General features: G+C 38.0%; 1 protein-coding gene across 1 annotated transcript in view; it reads right to left on the bottom strand.

The window, feature by feature from the left end:
* Positions 1 to 240: 240 nt before the first annotated feature.
* LOC131962437 (polycystin-1-like protein 1) overlaps positions 241 to 27,698 on the bottom strand; it is a 37,401-nt gene continuing 9,943 nt past the window's right edge. The window contains exons 15-54 of the mRNA XM_059327439.1: positions 26,836 to 26,919; positions 26,640 to 26,711; positions 26,381 to 26,560; positions 26,215 to 26,292; positions 25,473 to 25,615; positions 24,745 to 24,865; positions 24,479 to 24,605; positions 23,878 to 24,070; positions 23,667 to 23,723; positions 23,222 to 23,560; positions 22,869 to 23,126; positions 22,677 to 22,790; positions 22,437 to 22,588; positions 22,216 to 22,316; positions 21,319 to 21,517; positions 21,129 to 21,212; positions 20,661 to 20,868; positions 9,763 to 9,869; positions 9,136 to 9,235; positions 8,910 to 9,038; positions 8,638 to 8,811; positions 8,354 to 8,540; positions 7,840 to 7,934; positions 7,328 to 7,734; positions 7,101 to 7,185; positions 6,777 to 6,959; positions 6,574 to 6,692; positions 6,375 to 6,485; positions 6,178 to 6,286; positions 5,952 to 6,014; positions 5,213 to 5,376; positions 4,856 to 5,090; positions 4,493 to 4,597; positions 3,998 to 4,138; positions 3,520 to 3,654; positions 2,779 to 2,991; positions 2,473 to 2,634; positions 2,065 to 2,229; positions 1,823 to 1,920; positions 241 to 1,717 (exon numbers count right to left, since the gene is read on the bottom strand). Coding sequence (XP_059183422.1) covers positions 1,345 to 1,717; positions 1,823 to 1,920; positions 2,065 to 2,229; positions 2,473 to 2,634; positions 2,779 to 2,991; positions 3,520 to 3,654; positions 3,998 to 4,138; positions 4,493 to 4,597; positions 4,856 to 5,090; positions 5,213 to 5,376; positions 5,952 to 6,014; positions 6,178 to 6,286; positions 6,375 to 6,485; positions 6,574 to 6,692; positions 6,777 to 6,959; positions 7,101 to 7,185; positions 7,328 to 7,734; positions 7,840 to 7,934; positions 8,354 to 8,540; positions 8,638 to 8,811; positions 8,910 to 9,038; positions 9,136 to 9,235; positions 9,763 to 9,869; positions 20,661 to 20,868; positions 21,129 to 21,212; positions 21,319 to 21,517; positions 22,216 to 22,316; positions 22,437 to 22,588; positions 22,677 to 22,790; positions 22,869 to 23,126; positions 23,222 to 23,560; positions 23,667 to 23,723; positions 23,878 to 24,070; positions 24,479 to 24,605; positions 24,745 to 24,865; positions 25,473 to 25,615; positions 26,215 to 26,292; positions 26,381 to 26,560; positions 26,640 to 26,711; positions 26,836 to 26,919 — 6,170 coding nt within the window. The 3' untranslated portion in view covers positions 241 to 1,344. The remainder of the gene's footprint in view (positions 1,718 to 1,822; positions 1,921 to 2,064; positions 2,230 to 2,472; positions 2,635 to 2,778; positions 2,992 to 3,519; positions 3,655 to 3,997; positions 4,139 to 4,492; positions 4,598 to 4,855; positions 5,091 to 5,212; positions 5,377 to 5,951; positions 6,015 to 6,177; positions 6,287 to 6,374; positions 6,486 to 6,573; positions 6,693 to 6,776; positions 6,960 to 7,100; positions 7,186 to 7,327; positions 7,735 to 7,839; positions 7,935 to 8,353; positions 8,541 to 8,637; positions 8,812 to 8,909; positions 9,039 to 9,135; positions 9,236 to 9,762; positions 9,870 to 20,660; positions 20,869 to 21,128; positions 21,213 to 21,318; positions 21,518 to 22,215; positions 22,317 to 22,436; positions 22,589 to 22,676; positions 22,791 to 22,868; positions 23,127 to 23,221; positions 23,561 to 23,666; positions 23,724 to 23,877; positions 24,071 to 24,478; positions 24,606 to 24,744; positions 24,866 to 25,472; positions 25,616 to 26,214; positions 26,293 to 26,380; positions 26,561 to 26,639; positions 26,712 to 26,835; positions 26,920 to 27,698) is intronic.

Raw genomic sequence — 27,698 nt, forward strand, 5'->3', positions numbered from 1 at the left:
TGCACTTAATGCGTTTAATGTCTTTAACATGTAATCTTGCGTCTGTTTATTTTACTATTTATTTATTTGTTTCATTCTTTTCCATTTAATTATTTTTCTATTTTATTTTTTAAATATTATTTACTTCTATTATGTTTTGCATTGTTTATCTTTCTGTAACTCGTTTCTTCTTCTTTGTAACTGTGCATTATATTGCTGTTTGATATAAATAAATAAATAAACAGTGAGCTCAACTCAGTCTTAGAAGCCTCAGGGTCACAGTTTTTAATATTTTGATAGCAAATCAGTGTCATAAAAAAGCAATATCTTAAGGGCTTATCTTCAGAAGTCTAAGGACTAGTCACACGGTATTCTTATGAAAAGTTATATAATTGGACAATGACTTGTGCTTGCTTGCAAGTAAATAATGCCTTACAATACATATACATTCAACTTTCATAGAACAATAAAAACACATTAAATACAGCTTTTGAAAGTTTGCAAGTACATAAAAGAAAATGTATTTTATTTGGCATGTATCATGGTAACATAGTCAGCCTGTAGGGAATCAGGATGACTAATATGCCCAACTGCAGATTTGTTCCACAATTATAAACGGTAAAAAAAACTCACCTGATTAATTACTTTTTAACAAAAAATATTTTATTTATGTATTCCAAAAGGATTATTTGAGTTTTGTAAACGTTTAATAAATTGTTCATTACCCAGTTACAAGATCACAAACAACAGTTATGCAGTTTTTGCAACAATGCAAGTTGTAAGTATATGTTAATAGTGGAAGACATGTTCCAGGTAATGTTTTTTTTAATTAAGTAGATACATTATATCTTAATAGATTAGTAAAAAGAAAGACCATGCAGGTTGTGGTTTTTTTATTATGTCTGTAGTGTCCCAGCCACAACTGTCTGGACTGGACCCTACTGTTCAGTGCCAAATTCAGGCTGTCTGTGGGCCAAAGGTGAAAAAAATAAAAAAGCACCAGCTCCATTACATTTTCTACATTTTAGGGCATCCTAGGGACACTTCATCAAATTTTCTCCACTGGGGGCATCCTTGGGGGCACTTTATCATGTTTTCTTCACTTATCTCTTCACCCGAGAGGATACTTTCTCTACTAGAAGAGAATCATAACTTCCCTTCACTTCATTAGGTTTCCTCCACTGGAAAGGCACCATAGAGGGCACTTTATCATGTTTTGTCAATTTACAAGCACCCAGGGGGCATTTAAACATATTCTCTCCACTGGGAGGGCACCCAAGAGGACACTTTATCATGTTTTGTCTACAATGTGGCGCCAAGGGGGACAGCTAGCTCCCCCCTGCCCCTTCCCTGACTCAACTAGAGCTACTGTTTATCTGGCTCTACACTCCCAGGCTTGTCATGGACCAGAACTTCCACCACCATCTCTGTATGTGTGGCTATGTGAGTATGAGTTTTACTTAACCAGAAACTGTCATTTGTTTCAGTCCATTGGTTATCTTGCTTCTCCAGAACATCTTCTGTCCAGATCCTGTCGTGTGAAGTTGACTCTGGGAGGGACGGAGAGCAATGTGCCTTTAGATAAGTCTGAAGCCCTCTATCATTTGTTTTTTCTCCAGCTCTTGGTCCAGGTTGTTGTGAATTATTCGATGTCACAACAATATCTGAGGACGAAAAGTCTCCCCTTTGGCCTCTCTGCTGCAGGACCTGCACCATCTCCAGTTCAAGCTCGGACCTGCTAGCACCATGCAGAAAAACATAGGAATGGTTATGATTTTGCTATTTATACTTTTTGCTTAAGAATGATCCATGGCCTAAGTACATAATAGACAAATGTGGTTACCTGAGCAGGTGAGTTGCAGGTAGGGTTTCTGCATGGCCACTGACACCTGTGTAATCATTCACCGTTGCCTCTTCTGTCATTTGTGTTCTTACAAAGTCCTGTAACACAATCACAATGGTTAAACGCCATCTGATTTCCAAAGCACACCTTTTTAAAAAATAATATATTGTATGTGAGAGCAAGCCTATCCATGGGTGTATGCACTAAATGCATGCATATGTCTTTTGTTGAGTCTGGCTCACCTGTGCGGTCATGTTGGAGGGCTCTTGTAAGGGTGAGATGACAAGACTGTCCTCTCGGTAGTGGTGAGCTTTGGCGGGCAGAGTGTGGTGCAGACCGTTTGAGAGGGTGCTGAGTCTGAACAATAGTTCATCCAATAAGCTTTCAAACTCCTCAAAGTAATAAGTCTGAAAAACCAGAAGGCAAAGTTATTGTAAACTCTACAAATATAATCAGATGGTGCGATGTGCAACATTTGAGGATACAATAAGAAAAGGATTTTTGAAAAATGTGGTCTTAATTTTAAGAAAGTACGTGAGATAATGCTGAACATTATCTCAGATTTTCACACTAAGGTCATTTTACAATCATTTATATTTAAAATGATATAGACACTGCTGTTTTTATGGACTGAGCAGGTTATTCCTCACCCTCCTTTCCATGTGATTTTCTATCCACGCTCGTCTTTGCTGCCCAGTGAACTCAGGGATCCTTCGTCTGATGTAGCCAGCAAGTTCTGCTATGGTGAAGACATTCCCCCTTCTTCGAGATCTTTTGGCACTTCTGACCAATGAGGACATCACACCTATCAGCTACAAAAAAGACAGATGGCTGGTAAAACACAGTGATTTATAGACTCTGACTCTGTTTTTTTCCCACTGAGAATAAGTTGTGCAAAGACTTGATGTGTGCATAAATCAGTCTCTTATTCATGCATGCAATGTCACAATGTTTACCACTGCTTTCCACGCCACAGAGGACAGATTTAGAAATCCACTATAAAGGAAATCATGCCCAGAAAGCAAGAGTCCCCTTGTGGCCCTAGGGTGCCAGCATCGACAGAGCAGGGTGTGAAGGGAGCTGGGAAGTGAGCTGAAGGCCCTGGAGCTTTGCACGAACAGGAGATTCCCGACGCAGGATAGCGCCACCATCAGGATGAGACCTGAAATCTAGAACAGTGGATGGTGACCATTTTTATTCTTTCTGCTTGCTCTTTGTCTTAAGGCAAATGCCCAATTTAGATTAGAATAACAACTTCCTGAAACATTCGTGATAAAAAGCCATATAAACAGGTCTTACACAGCTGCTTTAAGAGGGTGAAAATCAGGAAAATTATCAGAATTTTCTGTGTGGGTAGGGCCTTGCATCTCCAGAAAAAAATGCATTATTGAGATACACACATAATATAATTTTTCAGTCATTTTCCAGTTTGTAACTGGACAGGAGTGCAGTATATTAATAAGGCTAATGACAATCAAGAAGAGACAACACTGTAGCACAGATGAAAGAATTAAATGTGAAATACCATATTCATGGTTTATTATTTCCCGACAAACGGGAACTATTTCTCATTATGTAATCATACTTAATTTACAAAATGCAATCTTTTTGAGCTATCAGATAAAATTATATTTAAAATAATATTTCAAGAAGTGGGAATGAAGACCTGTCCTGGTGCAGGACAGGCATGTGTTTACCGTTGGCCAGAAGAGGCTGGAGACTGAGCGGGTGAAGAGTGTAGCAGAGGTTGCCAAGGTCCTGTTCCCTTTCAGCACAATCACACACTTCATAGTGAGAAGGAAGAGCGTAAGGCCACGCAGAGTACGAATACACTGTAGACACAGAAGACATGTTAATCCCTGTCATTCATTGCTGTCATCTTTAAAACCCACACCATGATCTCTAGGGGACTCAAAGTATGGCTTTCATTGTGTTTTTTATAAACACAATGAAAACAACAAACCTTGTACACAGTACGTCTTCCTAAACAGTATTATAACTTCAATCTAATGTTAAATGTTAAGTTTTAACAATGCTCTGCCAATAAACTACTCATAGTTGTATATTTCAAGACAAGTCTCGTTTTTCCAAGGGAAGGTAATAAATTAAAGCAGGGCAGACAGTAAGCGATTTCTCAACATTAAATGTTTGTTTTCCTGGCTCTGTCTTTCTCACTTGTTCCCAGGTAGCCAGGAGGCTAACGTCAACATGTTCTCTGTAGTTGCTTCTCTGCAGCAGCTCCACAACCTCCCAGATAATAACTGAATGATAGATGTAATAAACATAGTGCACTAAAGTTACTATCAGCAAAATTACCTGCAAAACAGAGAGAGAGAGAGAGAGAGAGAGAGAGAGAGGGAGAGAGAGAGAGACAGTGAGAGATGATTTTACAGCAGTAAAAGCAGTTTACATTTGATTTTCTGCAGTAAAAACCATGCTGTGTGCTTTGACCTTAAACTTCACAGCTATGTTAGTTTAAGAGCTGCAGGTTACTTTACCCTTTCAGCTCGGTCATTGTGATCTTGCAGTATTTGCATTGGTGTGTGGCCGAGTGTGTGTGCATACCTGTGCACGTTCCCATGTCTACTGTGTCTTGTGTACATGCAAGTCTTTTTTTCAAATTATTATTATGTTTGCCTGTCTTTGTCCATGCATAAGTGAAAGACTCACTTCCACCCAGTTGCAGGGTGTCCTCCAGTATCCCGTCAGCCCCTGCTGCCCTACAGTGTACACTTGATGCCAGAGTTGCCACAGAGACAAGAGAAGGAAGAGGAGCTGAAGGGGAGGAAGAAAAACATGAGGAAGTTTAAGGCTTTCAAAAAACAGACAGAAAATCTCGAGATGTTGTGTTCAAAATGTAGTGTTAATGCAAAGTTAGTGTTATTCAGTCCAATGTTTTTCCTTTTAAAAGTCAGCTAAGTTTCATTAAGTTGTTTAAGGTGTATAGATTTCACTTCTTCAACTGTTGAGTGGTTTTATTATGGTGTTAAAGACTAGGTGTGTTTACAGACAAAAGGTATCGTAGCATTTTACCTGGCACACCATGACAACATAGTCCCACACAGCAGGAGTGTGATACACCATTACTGACTGGACGTTGGCAGAGGGCAGCAGGATACCGGTGGGGCTCTGCTCAGTGACCATGGTCACACTGGTGAACAAGTTGGCTGCCGGACTGAACAAGGTAAAGCGGATCTTTATGGCCACCGTCTGTCTGCACAGCCAGCCACCTGAATGCAGGAGCTTCAGTTTGGATGTGGCATCAGACCTGCAGAAGAGCAGCGGGCAACTGAATGATGGTGGTGACAGTATTGCGGACATTAGAGTTGATCACAATGCGAAGAAAAATAACAATCCTTGCCATCATGTGTGTGTCTCTGTGTTTCTTACTTTGTGTGGCCTAAGCGAACTGTTGTATTTGGTCCCAAGTAGCAGTCCAGGTGACCACATGACCTTGGATGTCTTGCCATGAGAACTAAGTCTTTAGACTGTAGGAGACTCGATGTTCTGCTCCCAGGCAAGAATAAGTGAAGACGTTCTGACACACTAGAGACCTGAGGAGTCATACACAGTCCAGTCAGAACAAAATCACAATTCAAACGTAACAGTTGTTGTAAATGTGATACCATGATGTAGACTAAAAAAAATTGTTCATCTCTCAATTAAATAAATTCTAAACCTTGACTGCTATAGTATACTGTACATGTTTGTGGCCTGGGACGAAGTTTGTGAAACAGCGCTCTCTGCAGGGGGAGTTAGTGCAAAGTATAATGGTGTCTGAATATTTGCTAATAAGTGTGGGTTTTTTTCTCTTATTTTATATTAACATTCTATTCCTGTTTCAATATCCATTCTGTCTATTTATGTCATGTTATTTCCTTACTGTAAAGCACTGTTTGCTGCATTTATTGCATCCATACAAATATATTATTTTTAAAAACACCTATCTTTGTTTTAAAATGTGCAAAATTTGAATTGTTTAATCTTCAAGCATATTTATTTGTTAATGTGGTATTTAAAAAAAAAATCATTATTATCATTATGACGGTACATGTATAAACTTAGTGAATTTAGTCTAAATAAGTAATGGGATACTACATATAAAGATATGACTACTTTTGTTACTTACCTGAAATGAGCTGGACACCCCTGACTTCCACAGGATTGGCTCTCCAATCAAGATGTGTGACTGCTGGTGAAAATATTACACTGATTAAATATGAAATAATATATTTCCTTCACAGGAGTATTCTTTCAGTCTGTTTTAAAGACTTTCATTGTAAAGGTAAATCATTTTCATATTTTTACTGAATGGTACTGGTTGGATGAATCACTGCAGAGCTTTTGTAGCTTACCTCTGCTGCAGCTGATATGTTCTTGTCCAGTAAATTAGGAAGACTGGTCTGTGCCCAGTTCCACCAGTCCTCATGCTTTTGGATGGACATAAATGCATTATTATGGCCCCTGCTGAAAGATTAAAAAAATATATATATATTGGAGCATGTCAGAGATCGAAGGGGTCAAAGAGTGAGGCACTGTGTGTGCACATTACCTTATATACTGTTTTCTGACAGCTTTATTGAGGTGGTAATGGTCAGTAAATGGGCTGCCATAATTCATACACAGCATCAGGAAAAGCATGGAGCCACAGACAGACAAATCCCTGGATGACAAGACAAGACGATGATTCCTTATACAACACAATCTGGTTCACATAACGCACACACACGCACACACACGCACACACACACCTGAGAGTGTTGTGGATAAAAGTCTCTCTTCTTCTCTTTGTGCGGGTTCTCTTCAGCTCTGCTGGAGTTGGTGGGCGTACAAGGCGGAGGTACCGTGCTCGCTGACGAGCTCCAAGCATCTGTCAATGACAGAAAATTGGATTTAATATTCCAATAGAAAAGAATAGAGAACAGAAGTGAATAGAAATGAATCACGCTCTCACCTTTTGAACGTATGAGGATCCTTCTTGGGGAAAGGCAGATGTAAACTGCTCTTCTTGTTGATCAGCACCATCGTAGCTCCACAGTTTTGTTTTCTCGATTTCAAACTCTCTTATAACAGAGAAACTATGAAAGTCTAATCTTTTCCTGTACCAAAAGGAGACAATCACTGCCACTGTAATTATCTGGAAAAGAATAAGGATGTGTTTTATGTACATTGTAAAGTGTTAAATTGCATGATTTTTCTACATAAATCTAATTTAGGATTACAGATTTTGTGTTTATTTGTTGAAAATAAAGTTAACAAAAGGCTGGTATTAGTTTACCACAGCAGGCTGAATGAGGAAGATGCAAGACATCAAGGAGAAGAATAGCGAGTGTATCCATAGCACAACCTTGCTGCTGCAGAACCTGACATGAAAACAAACATGAGACATACTGTTATAGGATATGTTACAAATAGTTCGTGTTATTAATACATTAATTAAGCATAACCACTAGTTTTACACTTGGCGTCAAATTTTTCAATTGTATGCTGTCTAACATGTACTACCTCAGTCCCAGCACTGCAGAGAGCACCAGGCAGGAAAGAGACAACAGTAGACACAGTGTCCAGGCCAGATAGTGACACCACTGAGATACTGGTCTGAATCTTCTCTGATTCAGGCTGTCGATGATGTGGTTTTTTCCTTGAGGACATTTCTCCTCCTGAATAGGTTGACCTCCGTCCCTTGTACCGGACAAATGATCCCTCTGAGTTCCATGAAACCTGCTGCTTTCACTTAAAAGATCAAACTCTTTTCCCTGAGGTGCTTGATCAAAACTGTTCCCCTCAGTAATCAGCAACACGTTTGGAAGTGTTGCTCCCATATTGTTGTCATCATCTGTTTGGACTACATGTTCTTTATCTGTGTTTTTATTTTCCAGAGAGTCAGTGGACACTGACCTCAGTTCTGTGCCCTACAAACACAAGAAGAAGGGTTAGATAGGGATGACAAATGTTTAAAGACATAAAGAAAGGGAGAAAGAGAGAGAGAAAACGAGAAGATTGAAAAATAGTGTAACCTGGTATTTTTTCCTCCAAGCTTCCTGTGCCCACTGCTGAAGACTGCTCCAAGGGAGATGAGGCTCTATTACACTGCTATTAACTGAAAGGCTATCTATGAGGAGACAAAACAACAAGACAGGGAGGTGAGAAAACAAGAAAGAAGAAGAAAATCCCCAAAAAAGAGTAATCTAGTGATCATTTTATGCTAGCTGTGATTCATTCAGTTATTTTGATCTCCTACAACACCTGTAAGGTTTTGTAACTGCATCTTGCACACTTGTCAATATTTGTGTTGACAAAATCTGTCCACAGACATATGAACACTTGGCATATACTCAATACCACTTCTGTGGTAGTTCCTGATACGGTACACATTTTGCCATGATGACAGACAAAGATGAGAATTTATGTCATACTGTAGGGAAGAAGGAAAACTGGAATGGATTTATGGAATAATTACACCAAAATCAGATAAAAAATGTCTAGGAAAATGAAGAGCCTAATCTCACTTAGAGTAAACTTCAACTTCACCTTCATTAAAGTCCTTTTCCGTCTTTCTGCCCCTCACATGTTGGACTCCTGACCCCGTCAGCTTGACCTCACGCAGTCGAAACAGGCAGGATATTATTGCTGCTGCAGGTAACACTGCCACCACACTTACTACTCCTGTCATCACAGAAACAGCTGATACATCTATAATGCCCAAATCAAACAGCAGCTGCAAACAGGAGATCATGAAAAACAGTGTTATGAGTAATATGTTCTGGCCCTTTCATGAAGCAAATCTCAAACTTTAAAGATTTTTATTAACCTACACGATATTCCATTTGTGATATGATTATTGAGTTGACACATGCGTATCCCAACAGAAGCAGCAGGCTCACGCCAAGTCTTTGAGTGTGTGTGAATGAGTTCAGGGAGGGGCAGCTGTACACAGATATCCAAATGTGGTGGTCGGCCATGTAGTCAGATAGCTTGAGACACAACAGCTGCGAGCATTCAGGTGAAGGCCACATGGGAGAAGAGAACACATGATGTTTTTCTGCTTTTGTAATTGGCTGTTTATATGTGTACGTGAGCACTCTACCTTGGCAAAGCCTATTCCCTGAGTGCAAACACACAGCGTTCTTTCCACCCGGCCATCACTTTTGTTCACAGCCAACCAGCACTGACCAACAAAGAGCCAAGCCTGTCCCTTTACGTGCCCTCTAATCACCTGTATCCAAAGTAGTCCAAAAACAAAAGATTTTTAATTCAAAGTCCATGTACAGCAGAAACAACACATTCACAAACATTAAACAGGTGGATCTTACCTCACATACCTCCACTTGTTTGAGGTACCAGTTCGGGGAGGGTCCAGAGTTGTCATGCCAGATGTGAACCCCCCACACAGGCCCCAGGCTGCTTGCTGCACTGTGGCGTCAGAGACAGAGAATACAGTCATGGAAAAAAATATTAGACCACCCTTGTTTTCTTTAGTTTATTCTTCATTTTAATGCCTGGTACAACTAAAGGTACATTTGTTTGGAAAAAGACAATGATAACAAAAATGTAATTTAAGAGCTGATATCTAGCCATTTTCCATGGTTTTCTTGATAATGATTGTGGTTATTATCAAGAAAACCATGGAAAATGGCTTAAATGAAACTCTTATGACCTATTTTTGTTGTTATCATTATGTTTGTCCAAACAAATGTACCATTAGTTTTACCAGGTATTAAAATGAACAAGAAATTGAAGAAAACAATTTTCCATGACTGTACATTCATTTAAGGGTTCATGAATGAGTTAACAAAACTTAAGGTTGGAGTAAGTTTTACGTAGTATTTGTAAAAAAAAAAAATAATAATAATAATAATAAAGTGCAGTATCCTGTGGAAAATGAAAACCTTTTTTTCCAATATTTTTTAAAGAAATATTTGAAAATATTTGTATTTTACCTTAATATAAAGGTGTCTTGAGAGTTCCTCCTGAACAGAGTGCATCCTGGGACTTGTAGCTCTCTTGTTTGCGAGACCCCATCTTGACCATTCAGAGCTATGTAAACCTGGTAAACATGCAGAGAAGGATTCCCAAACAAGTGCAGGACATTAACTGGCTTTTATAAGGCTATCTTATTTATCACTGCAGTTTACAATTTAGCCACGAACGTTATTTTTAACTCATACTTTATAAATAAATTTTGGGGAACATAATTCAAACTAGCTGTTGTTTACTTTGAAATGGCCTCAGTGTTCAGGAGGTATTTTTAAATTTGTTATCAAAGACATCTGTTTAATTCTCATACGCCCCTTCGCATTTTACGTGTATAAAAATGGGAACTGAGTGAGACGTGTCAGACTGTCTTGCTTGCTAAACAGGAGACATTTCAGAATGAGGGGTGCTGCAGTTTTTCTGGTGTTGCTGCTCTGTCTGCAGTGGACGAAGGCAAAGGGTGAGAGTGGAGGGAATATTATCACTGAGACAGAGGGGGAAGACAGGAAGAAAGAGGTTCAGTTTGAGATTCAGGGTGCCAAAGCAGCCAATGATCAGAGCAGCAGGCAGGCCAGCCTCACCACTGACATCTGGGCTGAGCTGAAGGAGCTGAGAGACATGGCCATCGAACAAAAGGTGGAGCTGAGGAACAGCAAGAGCAAGATAGAGAAGCTGGAGCAAGAGAACACAGGTGACACAAATCATAAAACTCACTGATTTTCAGTCATATTGTTCCGTTCAGATTAATGCAATGTTCATTATTAGTACAAATTAAATATGGGACTAATTTCTTTCTTTAAACCCAGCCACACAGGCCAGGCTGACAGCTAGTGAAAGTATATTAATTGATGTTTGTGATGTTTCCTGATTTGATTGGCTCCAGAGTAAAACCTAACTACACCTATAAAGTTCAGAGTGTGTACTGAATATGTGTAGTGGGATTAAGATCTAAGATTTGTATAAAAACCTTTTGGTGAAAAAGCTACTTTACAATTTTAAAAAAAGGTCAATGTGTTTTCAGTTTTAGAGGCCAGAATGAACAGCAGTGAAAATTTGGTCAAGGAGCTCCAGAGAGAGAACATAGGTAAGCTTCAAAATCTAAATGTGAAATTTGGCACAATACATGGGCCGAGTGTAATTCAATGAGAATATACTTAGTGTGACTAAGATAAGACTAAGGACATGACTAATATTTTATAGGAAAACCTTTAATGTTTTTTTTCAGTATTGGGGGCCACAATAAGTGCAAGTAAATAAATAATAAATAAAAAATGTGAAAAGTTATGACCATAATTCTACATATGTTCAGTGTTGGAAGCCAGAATGATCTCCAGTGAAAACGAGGTGAAAGAGCTCAAGAGAGAGAATGCAGGTAAGCTGCATAAACACAGTTGAAAATTAATGATGTTTGCAGTGAGAATGGAACATACATGTTTTAGTGTAAAGCTCTTGCAGAGTTTTGTCCAAAAATGAGAAAAGATGAGTACAATTAATTTATAAAATCTATTGAGCAGAAACAAGTTGAACATAATGGTGAAATATGAAACATAAAATTAGAACACAGGTGAGATCACAAAGTCATCAATGAAAAATGTAAAAACTGATGACCATAATATTATATTACAATTCAAATCATAAATGTGTTCACAGTGTTGGAAGCCAGAATGAACTCTAGTGAAAACGTGGTGGAGGAGCTCAAGAGAGAGAATGCAGGTAAGCTGCATAAACCATTATCAAAAATAAATATTGTCATAATATGTTAGCAGTGAAACTGGAACTAGTAAGCTGAGGAACAAGTTCAGAACATCAGGATGCAGAGTGACATTAATATTCATGACAGCTGTTAATAAATTAGGCAGAAGAGATGTTATTCTGCTTTTACTGATTCTACTGAAATCGAAAGCCTGTTCGATATCAGCATCCAAATTACTGCAGTGTTCAATGCTCTGTGATAAAATATCATTATGTCAATGAGGATTTTATTAAACAAAAGATGTTTTAAGTTTTGTTCATAAACTGTGCATCAGTGAAGTTTTCTCTATGTGCATCTTCTATATTCAGACCGTCCAAAGATGGCGTTCTCAGTCGGTCTGACTGACGCAGGAAACGTTGGACCTTTCAATACTGACATCACACTAAAGTTCAGTAAAGTCTTCACCAACATCGGCCAGGCCTACAGCCCAACTACAGGTACTCAGCTCTTTCACCTATTGTTCACACAAATGTGCATAAAAGATCTCTACAGAGAGAAATACAGTATTCAACAGTATGAAGCTTTCTGGATTTTCTTATTCAAACTAATAAAACAAACATCCCTTTATTTAATTGTTCTGTCAAGGAAATAATTCCATGGCAAGAGCTCCAACAGATTACTTATCAAAAATCAGCCTTAATGCCTTCTAAAGCATCAACAAATAACCATCTATTAATTCAGGGGTGGCAAACAGATCCATGAAAGGGCCAGTGTAGCTGCAGGTTTTTGTTCCAACCAAGCGGAAGCACAACTGATACAACAAATCACCTGAGTGGAGCGTTTACTCAACAGTTTTTTTTCTCTGATGCAGGCATTTTCACAGCCCCGGTCAGAGGAGCCTACTTCTTCAGATTCACCCTGTGGGACAACCGCTCTTCAGCTAGGTTGGGTTCTAGTCTCTATCACAATGACAAAAGAATGATGTGGAATTCAGATATAAATGATAACACTGCCTATATCTCTATATCTAATGGATTAGTTCTACAACTGGAAAAGGGAGATGTGGTCTACATGGTTCTTCAATCAGGCTATATGATTTCGGATCAAAGCGATAATCGTACCAACTTTAATGGTTTTCTGCTTTTTCCTCTGTGAGTGCACCTGTAAAGTACAGCAAAGTGGCTGATTGCACATCCAACCTGTTTTAGGCCAGGTTCCAGATAATAGTACATGTGAAGATAGAAGAGAGTGGATATCAGCAAACAGGACTACAGCTCCTAATATATTTATGACTAAATCATAGTTTATTAAAAACAAAGTTTAAACATTAGAGGCTCTCCATCAAGCAAAGGACTTGCATAACAGACAGAATGATAAAAACAATCATGGAAAAAATTATTAGATCACCCTTGTTGTCTTCAATTTCTTGTTCATTTTAATGCCTGGTACAACTAAAGGTACATGTGTTTGGAAAAATATAATGATGACAATAAAAAATAGCCCATAAGAGTTTAATTTAAGAGCTGATATCTAGCCATTTTCCATGGTTTTCTTGAAAATGATTTTGTTTATTATAATTTATTATTTATTCCCACCATAATGTTCAAAGCCCTTATATACATAATCTTGCTCTAAATCAGTTGAATTAAGTGCCATCATACTGCCCTTTACAATGGCTCTTTAGAAACTTTGTCCATGTTCAATACCTTGTGAACAGAATATTTTTGATGTGGAATTTCAAAATTAAAGCTCTCTTGTTATAAGTCTCATATAAAAACTGTGTTGCCTTCAAAATCAGATAAGTTTGCTAGAACGGTCACACTGATATGATCATACACATCAAAGGGTTGAATAAAATAGTTTTGTTTTAGAGAAAATGGGAAAATAAAGGTATTTATTGCATATCACAGTATAGCCTAAAAATATTGATTTTTTTTAATAAGACATATCAACTCTAATTCAACATCAATGCTGATTTAAAAGCATGCATTATGAATTGTTTTAAAAGAACATCATTCTAACTACTTGCTGTTTACCTTAAAATCAGCTCAGTGTTCAAGGATATTTGAAGGTATTTTTAAGTTTGTTATCAAAGACATCTGTTTACTTCTCATACACTTCTTCAGTGACCTGTTTTACGTGCATATAAAGACGGGAACTGAGTGAGATGTGTCAGGCTGTCTTGCTTGCTAAACAGGAGACATTTCAGAATGAGGGGTGCTGCTGTTTCTCTGGTGTTGCTGCTCTGTCTGCAGTGGACGAGGGCAAAGGGTGAGAGTGGAGGGAATATTATCACTGAGACAGAGGGGGAAGACAGGAAGAAAGAGGTTCAGTTTGAGATTCAGGGTGCCAAAGCAGCCAATGATCAGAGCAGCAGGCAGACCAGCATCACCACTGACATCTGGGCTGAGCTGAAGGAGCTGAGAGACATGGCCATCGAACAAAAGGTGGAGCTGAGGAACAGCAAGAGCAAGATAGAGAAGCTGGAGCAAGAGAACACAGGTGACACACATCATAAAACTCACAGATTTTCAGTCATATTGTGACTAAAAGTGACTATAGTGAGGTAGAAAACGTGTAAATCTCTTTTAGATGTGATTAGATGTGAAGTCAAAAGATTCAGCAGAAACATTTATATTTGGGTGAGGTCTTGCCTCTGTTTTTTTCAACTAACCTTCCTATTCATGAGAATGAGAGCAGAGGTACGATTACAAAGTAATCAATGAAAAATGTCTAAATTGATGAGCATGATTTTATTTTATGTTAAAAATATTATATGTGTTCAGTGTTGGAGACCAGAATGAATTCTGGTGAAAAGGAGGTGGAGGTACTCAAGAGAGAGAATGCAGGTATCTATTAAATCTATAGAGCATAAACATGTTTGACATATTTATAAGATGTTTCATATTTGTTCAACTATTAACCTGCCTTTTATTCTTTATTACAGATCTTCTGGCTAGAGTAACAGCCAGCGAAAATAAGAACACAGGTAGGATCACAAAGTCATCGATGAAAAATGTAAAAACTGCCACCATGTTACTTTACAATAAAATGTTAAATGTGTTCACAGTGTTGGAAACCAGAATGACCTCCAGTGAAAACGAGGTGGAGGAGCTCAAGAGAGAGAATGCAGGTAAGCTGCATGAACCATTATATATTATTATTATTATTATTATTATTATTATTATTATTAAGCATATATATTATTATTTTTATATATAGTATATATTATTTGTGTCAAATTTGCTGAAACTATCACAATTTCCTGATAGTAATACATGTGACAGATAATCTGTGAAAAAATCATATTCTTCCTTCTCCGTATTGCATTTACAAGAAATCATCATGCCTGACCAAAAACAACCAATGAGAGCCAAGTAGTTTTGAATGCAGCTGTTAATCATGTCAATGAACTGTGATCAAGCTGTCAAACCAGGCAGTGCTGATCACAAATTAATCAACATGCTGTTGTTGCATTGCCTGTTTCTTGCCTCAAATGTTTTCAAAAAGACATTTCTATCTTCTGTTTAGCTGTTAAAATTGTTTTTAAAACAATTGAGCAAACAGCACAAAGGGGAGATGGAGAGCTGCTGTCAGAGGTCTCACTGTACTTTAAATTCTGGCATTTTTGCTGCCTACATAACCTTCAAACATCAGAATATATCATGTTAGCAGTGAAAATAGAACTGGTAAATTAAGGAGCATATTCAGAATAGCATAATGCAGAGAATATGAAAATGTTATTTAGCTATTACTGAATTCAATTCAAAGCTTTTAAATGTCTACAGTGTCACCATGCTGTGTGGTCAAACATCATTATGTCAATGAGATATATATTTATAGTTTAAAAAAAAACAAAAAAACATGCTACTTTTATCCATAAACTGTGCATCAGTGAAGTTTTCTCTCTGTGCATCTTCTACATTCACTCAGACCGTCCAAAGGTGGTGTTCTCAGTCGGTCTGACTGATGCAGGACGAGTTGGACCTTTCAATATTGAAATCACACTAAAGTTCAGTAAAATCTTCACCAATATCGGCCAGGCCTACAGCCCAACTACAGGTACTCAGCTCTTTTACCTGCACATATTAATTTTATTTTAATTAATATATTGGCCTTATTCAATGATGGAATTATTATAATCCTGTAACATGCACCAATCACTATATTTTTCTCTATATCGTCTTCAATTTCTGATATAAAGATTTCTATCCGTGATTTCTCTTAAATGTTCACAGTTACGATGCAAATTTAGCTTAGAACAACCTTCAAACCCATTATGCAGTTCCTATCTTGTAGATAATTGTATCTTTATTTTCAGTCTATTTTACAGGGATTTGTGAAGGCAACAAATCCAATGCTTTTTGGTGTCAATTCTTAAAGAGTTAAAAAAAAAGGAAAAATAAGTCCGGCTGTATGAGTACATCTAGTCTCACCACAGCAATAAGAATTTTCTAATGAATTAACAGAAGATATACATCAGTAGTGTGAAGGACAGTTCTTTATCCTGACTGAATTTCTCCTTTGTTGCAGGTATCTTCACAGCCCCAGTCAGAGGAGCTTACTACTTCAGATTTACTGGATGGGATGGCCGGGGAAACCTTTATACCAGTATTTCACTGTATCATAATGACAAGAGAGTTACTAGGTCTGAAGATTCAAATGACGACCGTGGTTTTGTCACTGTGACTAATGCATTAGTTCTGCAACTGGAAAAGGGAGACGTGGTCTACATGGTTCTCAACTCAGGCTACAGTGTATTTGATGATTCATATAATCGTACCACTTTTAGTGGATTTTTACTTTTGGCTTTGTAAAGTCAGATGTAAAACACAGTCAATTGCAATAAGGTTCAACACTACACCATTAAAAATGTGTGATCATTAAATCTAAATAACTTAGTTGTATGTGTGTTTTGTCGTCTCATTCACACCAACGAGACAGAAATTAGGACAAGAAAGTCATTGAACAACAACATCAAACTACACAGTTTGAAAAAAGTTAAGTTCCATTATTAATAAATAAGAGGAATTTAAATGTACTCTTACAGTAGCACAACATTATTCTATAAGTCCATCTATGAACCACACCTCATCAAACACATATAAAACACATTACAACTGTAATTTTAAGGGAAACTAACACCTAACCCAGTGAAGACTGGAAGAATGCCCTAGTATCAAAGTACTGTAAAAGTATTTATTTTGATAAAGACAATGATATGTAAATGACAAGCTTCTTAGTCATGATCATTCATGATCAGTTATATAAATACTGCATGTTAGTTTCAATAAGGTGATGAGTCCAGTGCTGACTCTGTGCCTGACTCCTGGGCCTTATGGAAAACAATGTACTTCTGAAAAAAAGTGGATTGATAGTAGAGATAAATGGGAGGAACAAATATGAAAACATGAAAGTTAATGAGTAAATATACAAAATATTATGTTTGGTCACACTGATATGATCACACACATCAAAGGGTTGAATGAAACAGTCTCGTTTTAGAGAAAACATGAATATATATATATATGTATCAACATATATATGTGTGTATATATATATATACATATATTGTACAACGGCATGGCCTAAAAATATTGAAATTTTACATGCATTATGAATTGTTTTAAAATATAATCTTTCTAACTACTTGCTCTTTACCTTAAAATCAGCTCAGTGTTCAAGGATATTTGAAGGTATTTTCAAGTTTGTTATCAAAGACATCTGTTTACTTCTCATACACTTCTTCAGTGACCTGTTTTACGTGCATATAAAGACGGGAACTGAGTGAGACGTGTCAGACTGTCTTGCTTGCTAAACAGGAGACATTTCAGAATGAGGGGTGCTGCTGTTTCTCTGGTGTTGCTGCTCTGTCTGCAGTGGACGAGGGCAAAGGGTGAGAGTGGAGGGAATATTATCACTGAGACAGAGGGGGAAGACAGGAAGAAAGAGGTTCAGTTTGAGGTTCAGGGTGCCAAAGCAGCCAATGATCAGAGCAGCAGGCAGACCAGCATCACCACTGACATCTGGGCTGAGCTGAAGGAGCTGAGAGACATGGCCATCGAACAAAAGGTGGAGCTGAGGAACAGCAAGAGCAAGATAGAGAAGCTGGAGCAAGAGAACACAGGTGACACAAATCATAAAACTCACTGATTTTCAGTCACATTGTGGTGATCAGATTCATGCAATGTCCATCATTGGTACAAATTACTTATGGAGCTAATTCACTGCTTTAAACCCAGCCACACAGGCCAGGCTGACAGCTAGTGAAAGCAAGAATGCAGGTAAATATTGACATTGGTTTACTTTTATAATATATAGATTTAAAGTAATCATATTTGCGTCGGTTTTATTTTTTGTTCAAGCTCCAGGGTAAAATGTAACCACATCTATCATAAACCTACTTTATAATATTTTTTAAATATCTTCACAGTTCTAGACGTCAGAATAGCCTCCAATGAAAATTTGGTCAAGGAGCTCCAGAGAGAGAACAAAGGTAAGCTATAAAATCTAAATGTTAAATTTGTGAGGCCATTATTAAAGTGAAGTTTACAGTTTACCTTGTAACATATTCACAGTTTTGGAAGCCAAAATTAATTCCAGTGAAAATGCAGTGGCGGAGCTCAAGAAAGAGAACATGGGTAAGTTGCAAAACCATGACTAAAAGTGATTATGTTGAGGTAGAAAACATGTCTAAACCTCTTTTAGATGTGATTAGGTATGATGTCAAAAGATTCAGCAGAAACATTTATATTTTGGTTGAGGTCTCTGTTTTCTGTTCAACTAACCTACTTATTCATGAGTGACAATGAGAGCAGATGTAGGATTACAAAGTAATCAATGAAAAATGTCCAAATTGATGAGCATAATTCTATTTTATGCTAAAAATATTACATGTGTTCAGTGCTGGAGACCGGAATGACCTCCAGTGAAAAGGAGGTGGAGGTGCTCAAGAGAGAGAATGCAGGTAAGTCAATTAAAACCAATAAAAAATAAAAATATCATGGTATGTCCACAGTAAAAATGGAACTGGTAAAATAAGGACAATATTCAGGGCAGCAGGACACAGTGTACTGTAGTGTGAGTGTGTTGTTCAAATTACATGTTTTTGTTTATTGCGGCCATGTTATTCCGAAAAGTGAGAATAGAGAAGGGGAACTTAATCTATAAAATCGATACAGCATAAACGAGTTTAACATATTGATGATGTTACATGTTTGTTTAACCATTCATCTACTTATTATTTTTTATTACAGATCTTCTGGCTAGAGTAACAGCCAGCAGAAATAAGATTACAGGTAGGATCACAAAGTCATCAATGAAAAATGTAAAAACTGCCACCATGTTACTACTTTACAATAAAATGTTAAATGTGTTCAGTGTTGGAAGCCAGAATGAACTCCAGTGAAAACGAGGTGGAGGAGCTCAAGAGAGAGAATGCAGGTAAGCTGCATAAACCATTATTAAAGCTTCACTTTTTAAACTTTTTTTATAAATACATTTTTGTCAATGTGTCAAAACTGTCACTATTTGCGAACCCACCATGCCTGATTGAATACGACCAATGACAGCCAAGTAGTCTTGAACACAACTGTTAATCATGCCAACGACTGCTTGCTAAATATGATCAAATTGCCAAAATAGGCAGCACTGATCAAAAATGATTAAGATTCTGTTACTGTCTTGCAATTAGTAAATATAAATAGAATATTAAAATATGTTAGTTGCAATTTCTAAATTCAAAACCTATTGGATATCAGCATTTAAATGTCTACAGTGTCATCATGCTGTATGATTGAATATCATTATGTCAATGAGATTTTTTTTTTGATTTTTGTTAAACAATACATGTTACTTTTATCCCAAAGCTGTGCATCAGTGAAGTTTTCTCTATGTGCATCTTCTACATTCACTCAGACCGTCTAAACGTGGCGTTCTCAGTTGGTCTGACTGACGCAGGACAAGTTGGACCTTTCAATACTGACATCACACTAAAGTTCAGTAAAATCTTCACCAATATCGGCCAGGCCTACAGCCCAACTACAGGTACTCAGCTCTTTTACCTGCACACACTGATTTTATTTGAATTATTATATTGGCCTTATTCAATGATGGATTTATTATAATCCTGTAACATGCACCAATCACTATATTTTTCTCTATATCGTCTTCAATTTCTGATTCAAAGATTTCTATCCAATCTTAAATGTTCATTCACAGTTACGATGCAAAGTGTTTGCCATAATTTTATAAAAACTGAGGCTGATTGTGTACTTTTTGACAGATATACATTAGCAGTGAGAACGTCGAAGGACAGTTCTTTTCCCTGACTGAATTTCTCCTTTGTTGCAGGTATCTTCACAGCCCCAGTCAGAGGAGCTTACTACTTCAGATTTAATGGATCGAATGACCGGTATAACGTTTATACTAGTATTTCACTGTATCAAAATGACAATAGAACTACTAGGTCTCGAGATGGAAATGATAACATTGGTTTAGTCTCTGTGTCTAATGCATTCATTCTGCAGCTGGAAAAGGGAGACGTTGTCTACATGGTTCTCAACTCAGGCTATGGTGTTTATGATGATTCATGGAATCGTACAACTTTTAGTGGATTTCTACTTTTTGCTTTGTAAAGTCAACTGTAAAAGTCAGTCAATTGCATTATGGTTCAACATTACACTATTAAAAATGTGTGATCATTAAATCTAAATAACTTAGGTCTACCTGTGTGTTATTGTCTGCTCATTCACATCAATGAGACACAGAAATTAGACAAGAACAAACAAGAAATTCCTTTACAGACAACATCAAACTACACAGTTTGAAAAAAGTTAAGTTGCAGTGTTAATAAATAAGAGGAATTTAAATGTACTCTTACAGTAGCACATTCTATGAATCCATCTATGAACCACACCTCATCAAACACATATAAAACACATTACAACTGTATTTTTAAGGGAAACAAACACCTAACCCAGTGATGACTGCAAGAATGCCCTAGTATTAAAGTACTTAAAGACAATAATATGTAACAAGTCTCATTGTCATGATCAGTCATTTAAATACTGCATGTCAGTTTCAATATGATTCATCACATTTTTTAGGTGCGGTAGAAAGCATGATGACAACTGCTGCTGGGTTAAACAAACAGAACAAAAAAACACTTACCTTTGCACTCATACAGGCTGCTGAGCAGAGACCAGTGTGGATTGTAACAGCATAGAGGTATGGGTCACACGGTGAGTTGTCAGAAAGGTAGTGTACTCTCTGATTCGCCTCAGAGACAGCATCTGCTCTCTTACACATCTCCAACCCCGGGATGTACAGGCACACACACAACACCAGCACACCCAGCAATGTCAGATCACTGGACACACTGAGGTGACAGAGAGGGAGAGAGAAGAGAATGACTAAGTGAGCGGATGTCTACTTCGCAGTTAGTTAACAGCAGCACCAATGAAAGAAACTTTGCTCTGGGTTTACATTCAAAACTGATCCCCAAATTCAAATTATTCTGTGTGTATTCTACTGGACGATGTAATCTGTCCAAATTCCAATTAATGTTTAAGTGGAATGACAGAGATTTTGTTTCCTCTGGTTAAATACATCATTGAAGTCTATGGAGAATGAGGTCACCTTAGAAATGGGTCCAGATCGGTTGTGTCATGGCTGCTTTGGATCTGCTGCTGCACCACAGTCAACGGCCTCAACTGGTGACAGCTGAGACAAACAGCCAACAACAACAAGCAGGTAGTTATACATTTGTGTGAATTATCAATATAGGTATTATGTTCTCATGCCCACAAAAACTTAATCTGTGCATTACCTGCAGTTGACTGCAGTAGTTGCGTCTGCTTGCTGTGTCTTGCAGCTGCGGTGTGTCCAGGCCCCCTGGTGGCTGTCCCAGGACAAACACAGGCTGCTGTCCACTCTGAGACTGTAGCTGACCTGTTTACTCAGGTGTTTGTGTCTGGATCCTTTCCCAAAATCAGCATTCAGCAGGGCCAGGTGACCAACCCCTGCAGCTAGAGATTTTTTATGATTTTGGCAATCCAGTTTATAAACAAACTACTCCAAATTCCAAAAACAGGTTATTATTAGATAGATAAATGGATAAATTATTATTAATCCTCGTGGAAAAGTGGACAATTATATGTTGTCTAATCTTTATATTGTAGTGTGTATTATTTTTGAATATGTACGATGACCTAGTATGTGTCTGAAATAAAGTTCAACTGAAAATTAATAATCTTCTGTGTCATTTCACAAAAACCTAGAAAATAGGCTTTTCAAATTTAAATTTTAAACACGGATAAGTTAATGTTAATAATCAAATGCAATATTGCATTTTAATTGGTAAATGGTAAAGGGGCTGCACTTGTATAGCACTTTTCTAGTCTTAGCGACCACTCAAAGCACTTTAAAACTACAAACAGCACTCATTCACCCATTCACACACACATTCATACACTGATGGCCGAGGCCACCCTACACAGTGCCACCTGCCACAATCAGGAATTCATTCACACACCAATAAACGTAGCACTGGGAGCAATTTGGGGTTCAGTAACTCGCCCAAGGATACTTTGACATGTAGGTTGCTGTGGTTATGGATCAAACCACTGACTGTCTACCACAGCCAATGATAAATTACTTATCAAGACCGGTGGGAGAAGGAGGGACACAGCAGAAAAATGACAGATGAAACAAAGAACTTTCTTACCACTGACGTAGGATGGAGGCAGAGTGAAGCGTGTGGTGTTGCTCTCCCAGTGGTGAATCCTTTGCAGATGGTGCATGCTGGGAGTTGGCTTCTCAAACATTCTGCCACAACAGAAACTCTAGGTTTTACCTTTTCTTTAAAAACTCATTAAAATGAATATTATTATGGTCTTTCAGATGACAATAGATATATAACAGCAATCCACGTCACTGCAAGTCTACCTGAAAAGCAGCATGATGGGAAAAGCCTTATTGAGTGGTTCTGTGAACACCACACTCAGCTGGATGGCCTGCTGCAAGTGCTCCTGGGTAATGTTGAAGCTGTGGTAGTTGACCTGACTGCACAGAAGGTTGTACTCAGGCACAGAGCTCTCCTGCAAAAGGGATGTGATCACACTGTCACTCACCTTCTTGTGCTCTACTTTACTGATATGGTGCAAAAGGAGTCAAACAGCGACATACGTTTCTTGGTGGTTGTTGCAGCACGATATTTATGGGCTGAATGAGGTAGCGGACTGGGATCTTTCTCCTTGTGCTGCACTGGTACAGACTCAGATCAACCACTGGTCCACTGAGCTGGAAATCAGCAGAGGAAAATGAGATCCATGCCTTTCTGTTGAATCATAAATTGTGGTCATATTACGCCAGTCTCACCCTTTCAGGATAGTGAGCCCAAGTGTAAGGGCTGAGTGTGAGCTCAGTCAGCATGCTGAGCACACACGGTTGATGCCTTCTGCTCTCAGTCTCTTTGCTGCGATGAACAAACAGGAGCTCGATCAAGGAGGCTGGCATGTAGAAGGTGGTGGAGCTACTGCTGATGACTGTGGAGGTTTGGTTTTGATATGTAGTGTATAAGGTTATGAGCCCAGTGCTGACTCTGTGCTCCTGGGCCTTATGGGACACAATGTACTTCTGAAAAAAAGTGGATTGATAGAGATAAATGGGAGGTACAAATATGAAAACATGAAAGTTCATGAGTACATTTACACAATATTGTCTTTTCTCACCAGCATTAAATGTGAAGCAGTCTGCAGAATATCAGCTACGAGCTGCACTTCTTGCTTTGTTGAAATCAATCTTCTTTTGACGTTAACACCTCTGGATGAGTCTTGTATTTCATCATGTAAGTCTGATTCTACTGCCTGTGTAATGTCAGCATTAGTGGACATTTCTGGTGTGAAGTGATGCTGGGTGACAGCAGCTTGCAGGCTGTAGGAGAGCACGGCGACCAGGGTGTTGAGTGTCTTCTGGTCCAGATAGAACCGGACTGGACCACTGGACTCTGAAAACTGCTCTGAGATGACTTGAACGTGAACTGTGACTTGTCTTGCACTCACTAATGACACCTAAACAGGATAAAGTGACGTATGAGAAACAATGTTCATCTTTCAGTATGCAGCTGTGTCTCTTTGTCAGTGAAAGTCAATAAAAAGGGGGCAGCCTTCCACCTACCTGACTTGTAACTTGTAAAAGGTTTTTGAGAATGTAGAGCTTATCCACCATTGATGCCTAGGATTAAATAGCATGTTATCAAAATGCTGTAACAAGTTTGTTGAAATCTTTTTCAATGACAAACAGGAAAAGAGCATAAAAGACATTTGTTGAAAATTTAAAAAGTGGTTTTGTTAATCTTAAGGTTTAGCCTTGGCCTGTGTATGCATACCTGTTCACTGCTCTTGAGCTCACACACTGTTGTAATGAGCACACTGCGTGTGCGTCTCTGAGCGAGTGTGTTTGCCTCTGTGTCCAGGCTGAGTCTGTTCAGGATGCCTGAGAGGAGACTGATGTAGTTACGAATCTCCATACTGTTTCCATGTTGCACCAGAGACGAGAGGTTCTTCAGACCTGACTCTAAACTGGAATGAAAGCAATACTAATAACACAACAATATCTGTAGAAACTGTATGACAAATGACTTGTGAAAATAAACAACTCCAGACATGATAACGTTTTCCCTAATTTAGGGCATGTCAACCATTAATGCATATTTGATTAGTTACTGAAAAACTTACTTAAAACTTAAACAATTAATAATGGATGTCCTATTATAAAGGTGGTGCTTGGTTATTCATATTCAATACATTATCAGTTTTATCAAAATAAAACTGTTCTTGTTAATTAAGTGCAATTGTCGATATGGTCTGCAGAAACTATTACACCTTATAATATAGTATAGCACAGAGTAAGCTCCAAAGATAATCCTGTAACATCAACATAACCATAACCATAATACTGGTGTGATGTGATGACATGTTGATTCTTACAGCTCCAGATCAGGATGAAGATTAGAAGAGGTGTCTCTGAAGAAGCTTGGTTGGACTTGGACAGTGACAGGACAGGGTTTAGTTGATGTCCCATATGTGCTGCTTCTGACCTCTGTGTAAATAGTTACTACAGGTACAAAAATCAATCCGTTAATGACTGAAAAGGTCATATTTGCAATAAGTTGTCATAATAATGCATCCTCATTCATTTCAGTTAAGTTAAAGTACAATTAAATCAGTGTTTGTGTGTGTACATGTGTTTTAACCTTTATAGTTATCATTGGGGTCACCAGAAGGAAGACTGAAGTAGTACTGGAAGTCTCGCCCCTGATACAGCATCCTGGGAGGTCTGTCTCCTACGCTGATGCTGTACTCATAAAGTAAGTCCTTTAGCAAATACACACACAAACAGGTGAAGGTTGAAATGCAGGTAATGGTGTAAACAAATCAAAGCTGGGGTGAAGAGGTAGATATATATTTGTAGTTTATCAAGGTGTTTGTTTCTGTGTCATTCAACTATGAGGATTTTCTTTTTATAGAAACCTACTTTTTCCTCAGTGAGTTGGATGGGTAATTAAGTATGAGGTAACAAAGAAAAAAGCTGACAGAAGATGATTAAAATAGTTGGTGAATAATGTAATAGTTGACCACTACTTGACTAATCTTTGAAGCTCTAATGTGCTCGCATCTTTAAGCATTCACAAAAGTAATAAAGTGATATTATCTCCCTTAAATCCAGTGATTAAGAGTATTCCTCAAGACTCAAAATACATTTAATGTACAAGTGTAAGACAAAAACTTCTACAAGAAAGAAGAGTCAATTTTATTTTATTTTCAAACTTTATTAACTAAAAAATAGACCACTTCAAAATGGCTTTAATTAACATCGATCTGTGGCAGTATGCATTGCAGGGACATAAAAGTAAAACGATTATGAGAATGAGTGTGTGTGTGTGTGTGTGTGTGTGTGTTTACTGCATGAGACAGGAGATACCTCTTTCCCTGAGGTGCAGAAGACGCTGAAGTGTGTATACAACTCCATTCCTTTGACTGGTTGCACCTGGCACATCATTCCTTTAGGAGCAGGGCTGGTTTTTAAGAATAGCTGAGTCCGTCCCAAGAAACTATCATGAGATTCTGAGTACAACAGGTAACAATCATATTAGCATCCAGATCCATACGTTCAATTTTCATTTGAAAAATAAATAATGGGCAAACATAGAATTGATTTCATTAAAAAACTAAGATATCACTGTGATAGTCCTGAGTCCAAATAAAAACATTACATCTATTCTGCATCATTCTTACAGGACAATTAACAGTTGGAATTAAATTATTAGATTTTGCCCTTAAAGTAGATCAATATATAAGAGCATTGTAGCAAATGTGAGGAAAAATCAAGAAAGAATTATTCCTGTGATGACTGCATTTTCCCTTTCTGCTGTTATCACAGTAATTATACATTTAGCCTCAAATATGACTGCTTAATTCAAGTAATCAATCAGGTAATGTTAGCTGCGAATGTGTTCAGAAACAGCTCTCTGGCCCACTTCTATAAGGAACGATAAAAGACAACTGCATCCAACAACAGGGATTTTTGTTCCAGTTTCATAACTTTATATTATATTTGACTGTACATAATCTGTATTTCAAATTCATGTTTGTCGTTCCAATCTATTAATTTTGCCATTGTTCAGTGCTGATGCAAAAGTGTTAATTTTTGTTGTAAAACTTACTAGCAGTGACCTCCAGCATGTACCTGCTCTCAGGCCTCAGACTGAACGGTTTGAAGCTGAGCAAATCCGAGGAAATACCTGGAAAGAAACAGGAAGATGACTTAAAGCTGAGATAGGTGGATAAAAAGAGGAAGTATGTGTGTGCGACTTTACTGGAAAAACATACCTGTGTAAGTGTAAGGCTCAAACAAGCTTCTGTCTATTGGGTCTCGAGGTAAATCAAGCAGGATTGGCTCCTGGATCACAAATGATGGCCTAGAATCTACCAGATTACTGCCCTCATCTTCATGTAACGCTTGATCAAACGCTGTATCATCTCCTGGGCTGAAGCTCTCACCATCCACACCTGTGAATATGCGCAGAATTAACACAAAACCTCCCACCCACACCAGTGACTATTATTAACCAACAGACATGTACCGTACCTGTGGGTCTCCCTGCTGAAATCCCTGGGTCGCCTTCCTCTGCACTCACCAAGGGAGCATTATAATCTAAATCTGTTAGAGAATTTGCACAGTATAGTTACGAGCCATATGAAGGTAAGAACTGAAGAATTTCAATGTTTTTCTCCTCATAACTTTCTCTGGGTTGGTTGTAAAATGGAAAATATTTTTCACATACTTTTACTCTTTAGATTTATACAAAGTTGCAAAAAAAAGTTGAATAAAAAAAAGAAATAAACTAATATTACAATGGATAAAATGACTTAGTGTAAGTGCTCTGCCCTTTTCACAGGAGCCATTTTGATATGTCATTGCAGGGTAAATACAGCTGTAATTAATATTAATTACGGCTGTGTTCCATTTCGGTGAACAGCACAAAAGAACGGGACCATAATTAATTTTATTAATGACACCTGTGTTTACCCTGCTATGAAATGTCAAATAGCTGCTGAGATAAGGGCCTATTATCACAACCACTGAAATTCCCTTTGCTCTCCTGACCTTTATCAACTTTAAGCTCATTTTAGTTTTACAACCGAAAACTAAACTATCTCGGTTCACTCACACCGCTTTCATTAGCATAATTTGTAAGCATAGTATGGAGCGAACATAATGATGAAAGACAACTGTCTAGTTTATTCTAACAGTCAGACAATGTTGCGACTAACTGGCGAACATGGTGGAGCATTTAGCCGCTATAGAGCCGTTCCCCTCGGCAGACCAAAAGCAAAGCTACAAGAGTGAATATTACACTTACACTCAGGTTAATAAAACACGTTCACTATTTTAACGTTGTGTTTACAGTTTTTTCCGCTGCCCCAAAGTGTCCAAAACATAATAATAAAGGTGACCTACACATCTACAGCACACATTCACAGGTGTTTTCTGTTTCCCCTGATTAGACCTCTTCTCTAGACTGTGTGGGCGTGTGCAGACTGTATTTGATTGACAGCTCCCTCTCCGTCGCCCTCTGTGGCTTTGTTGCACGGGGGCGGGGCAATCTTTTTGTCACAACATTTTTGCCGATTTTATTGGTAGACA

This window comes from Centropristis striata, chromosome 23 (assembly GCF_030273125.1).
Source record: "Centropristis striata isolate RG_2023a ecotype Rhode Island chromosome 23, C.striata_1.0, whole genome shotgun sequence".
Classification (NCBI taxonomy): domain Eukaryota; kingdom Metazoa; phylum Chordata; class Actinopteri; order Perciformes; family Serranidae; genus Centropristis; species Centropristis striata.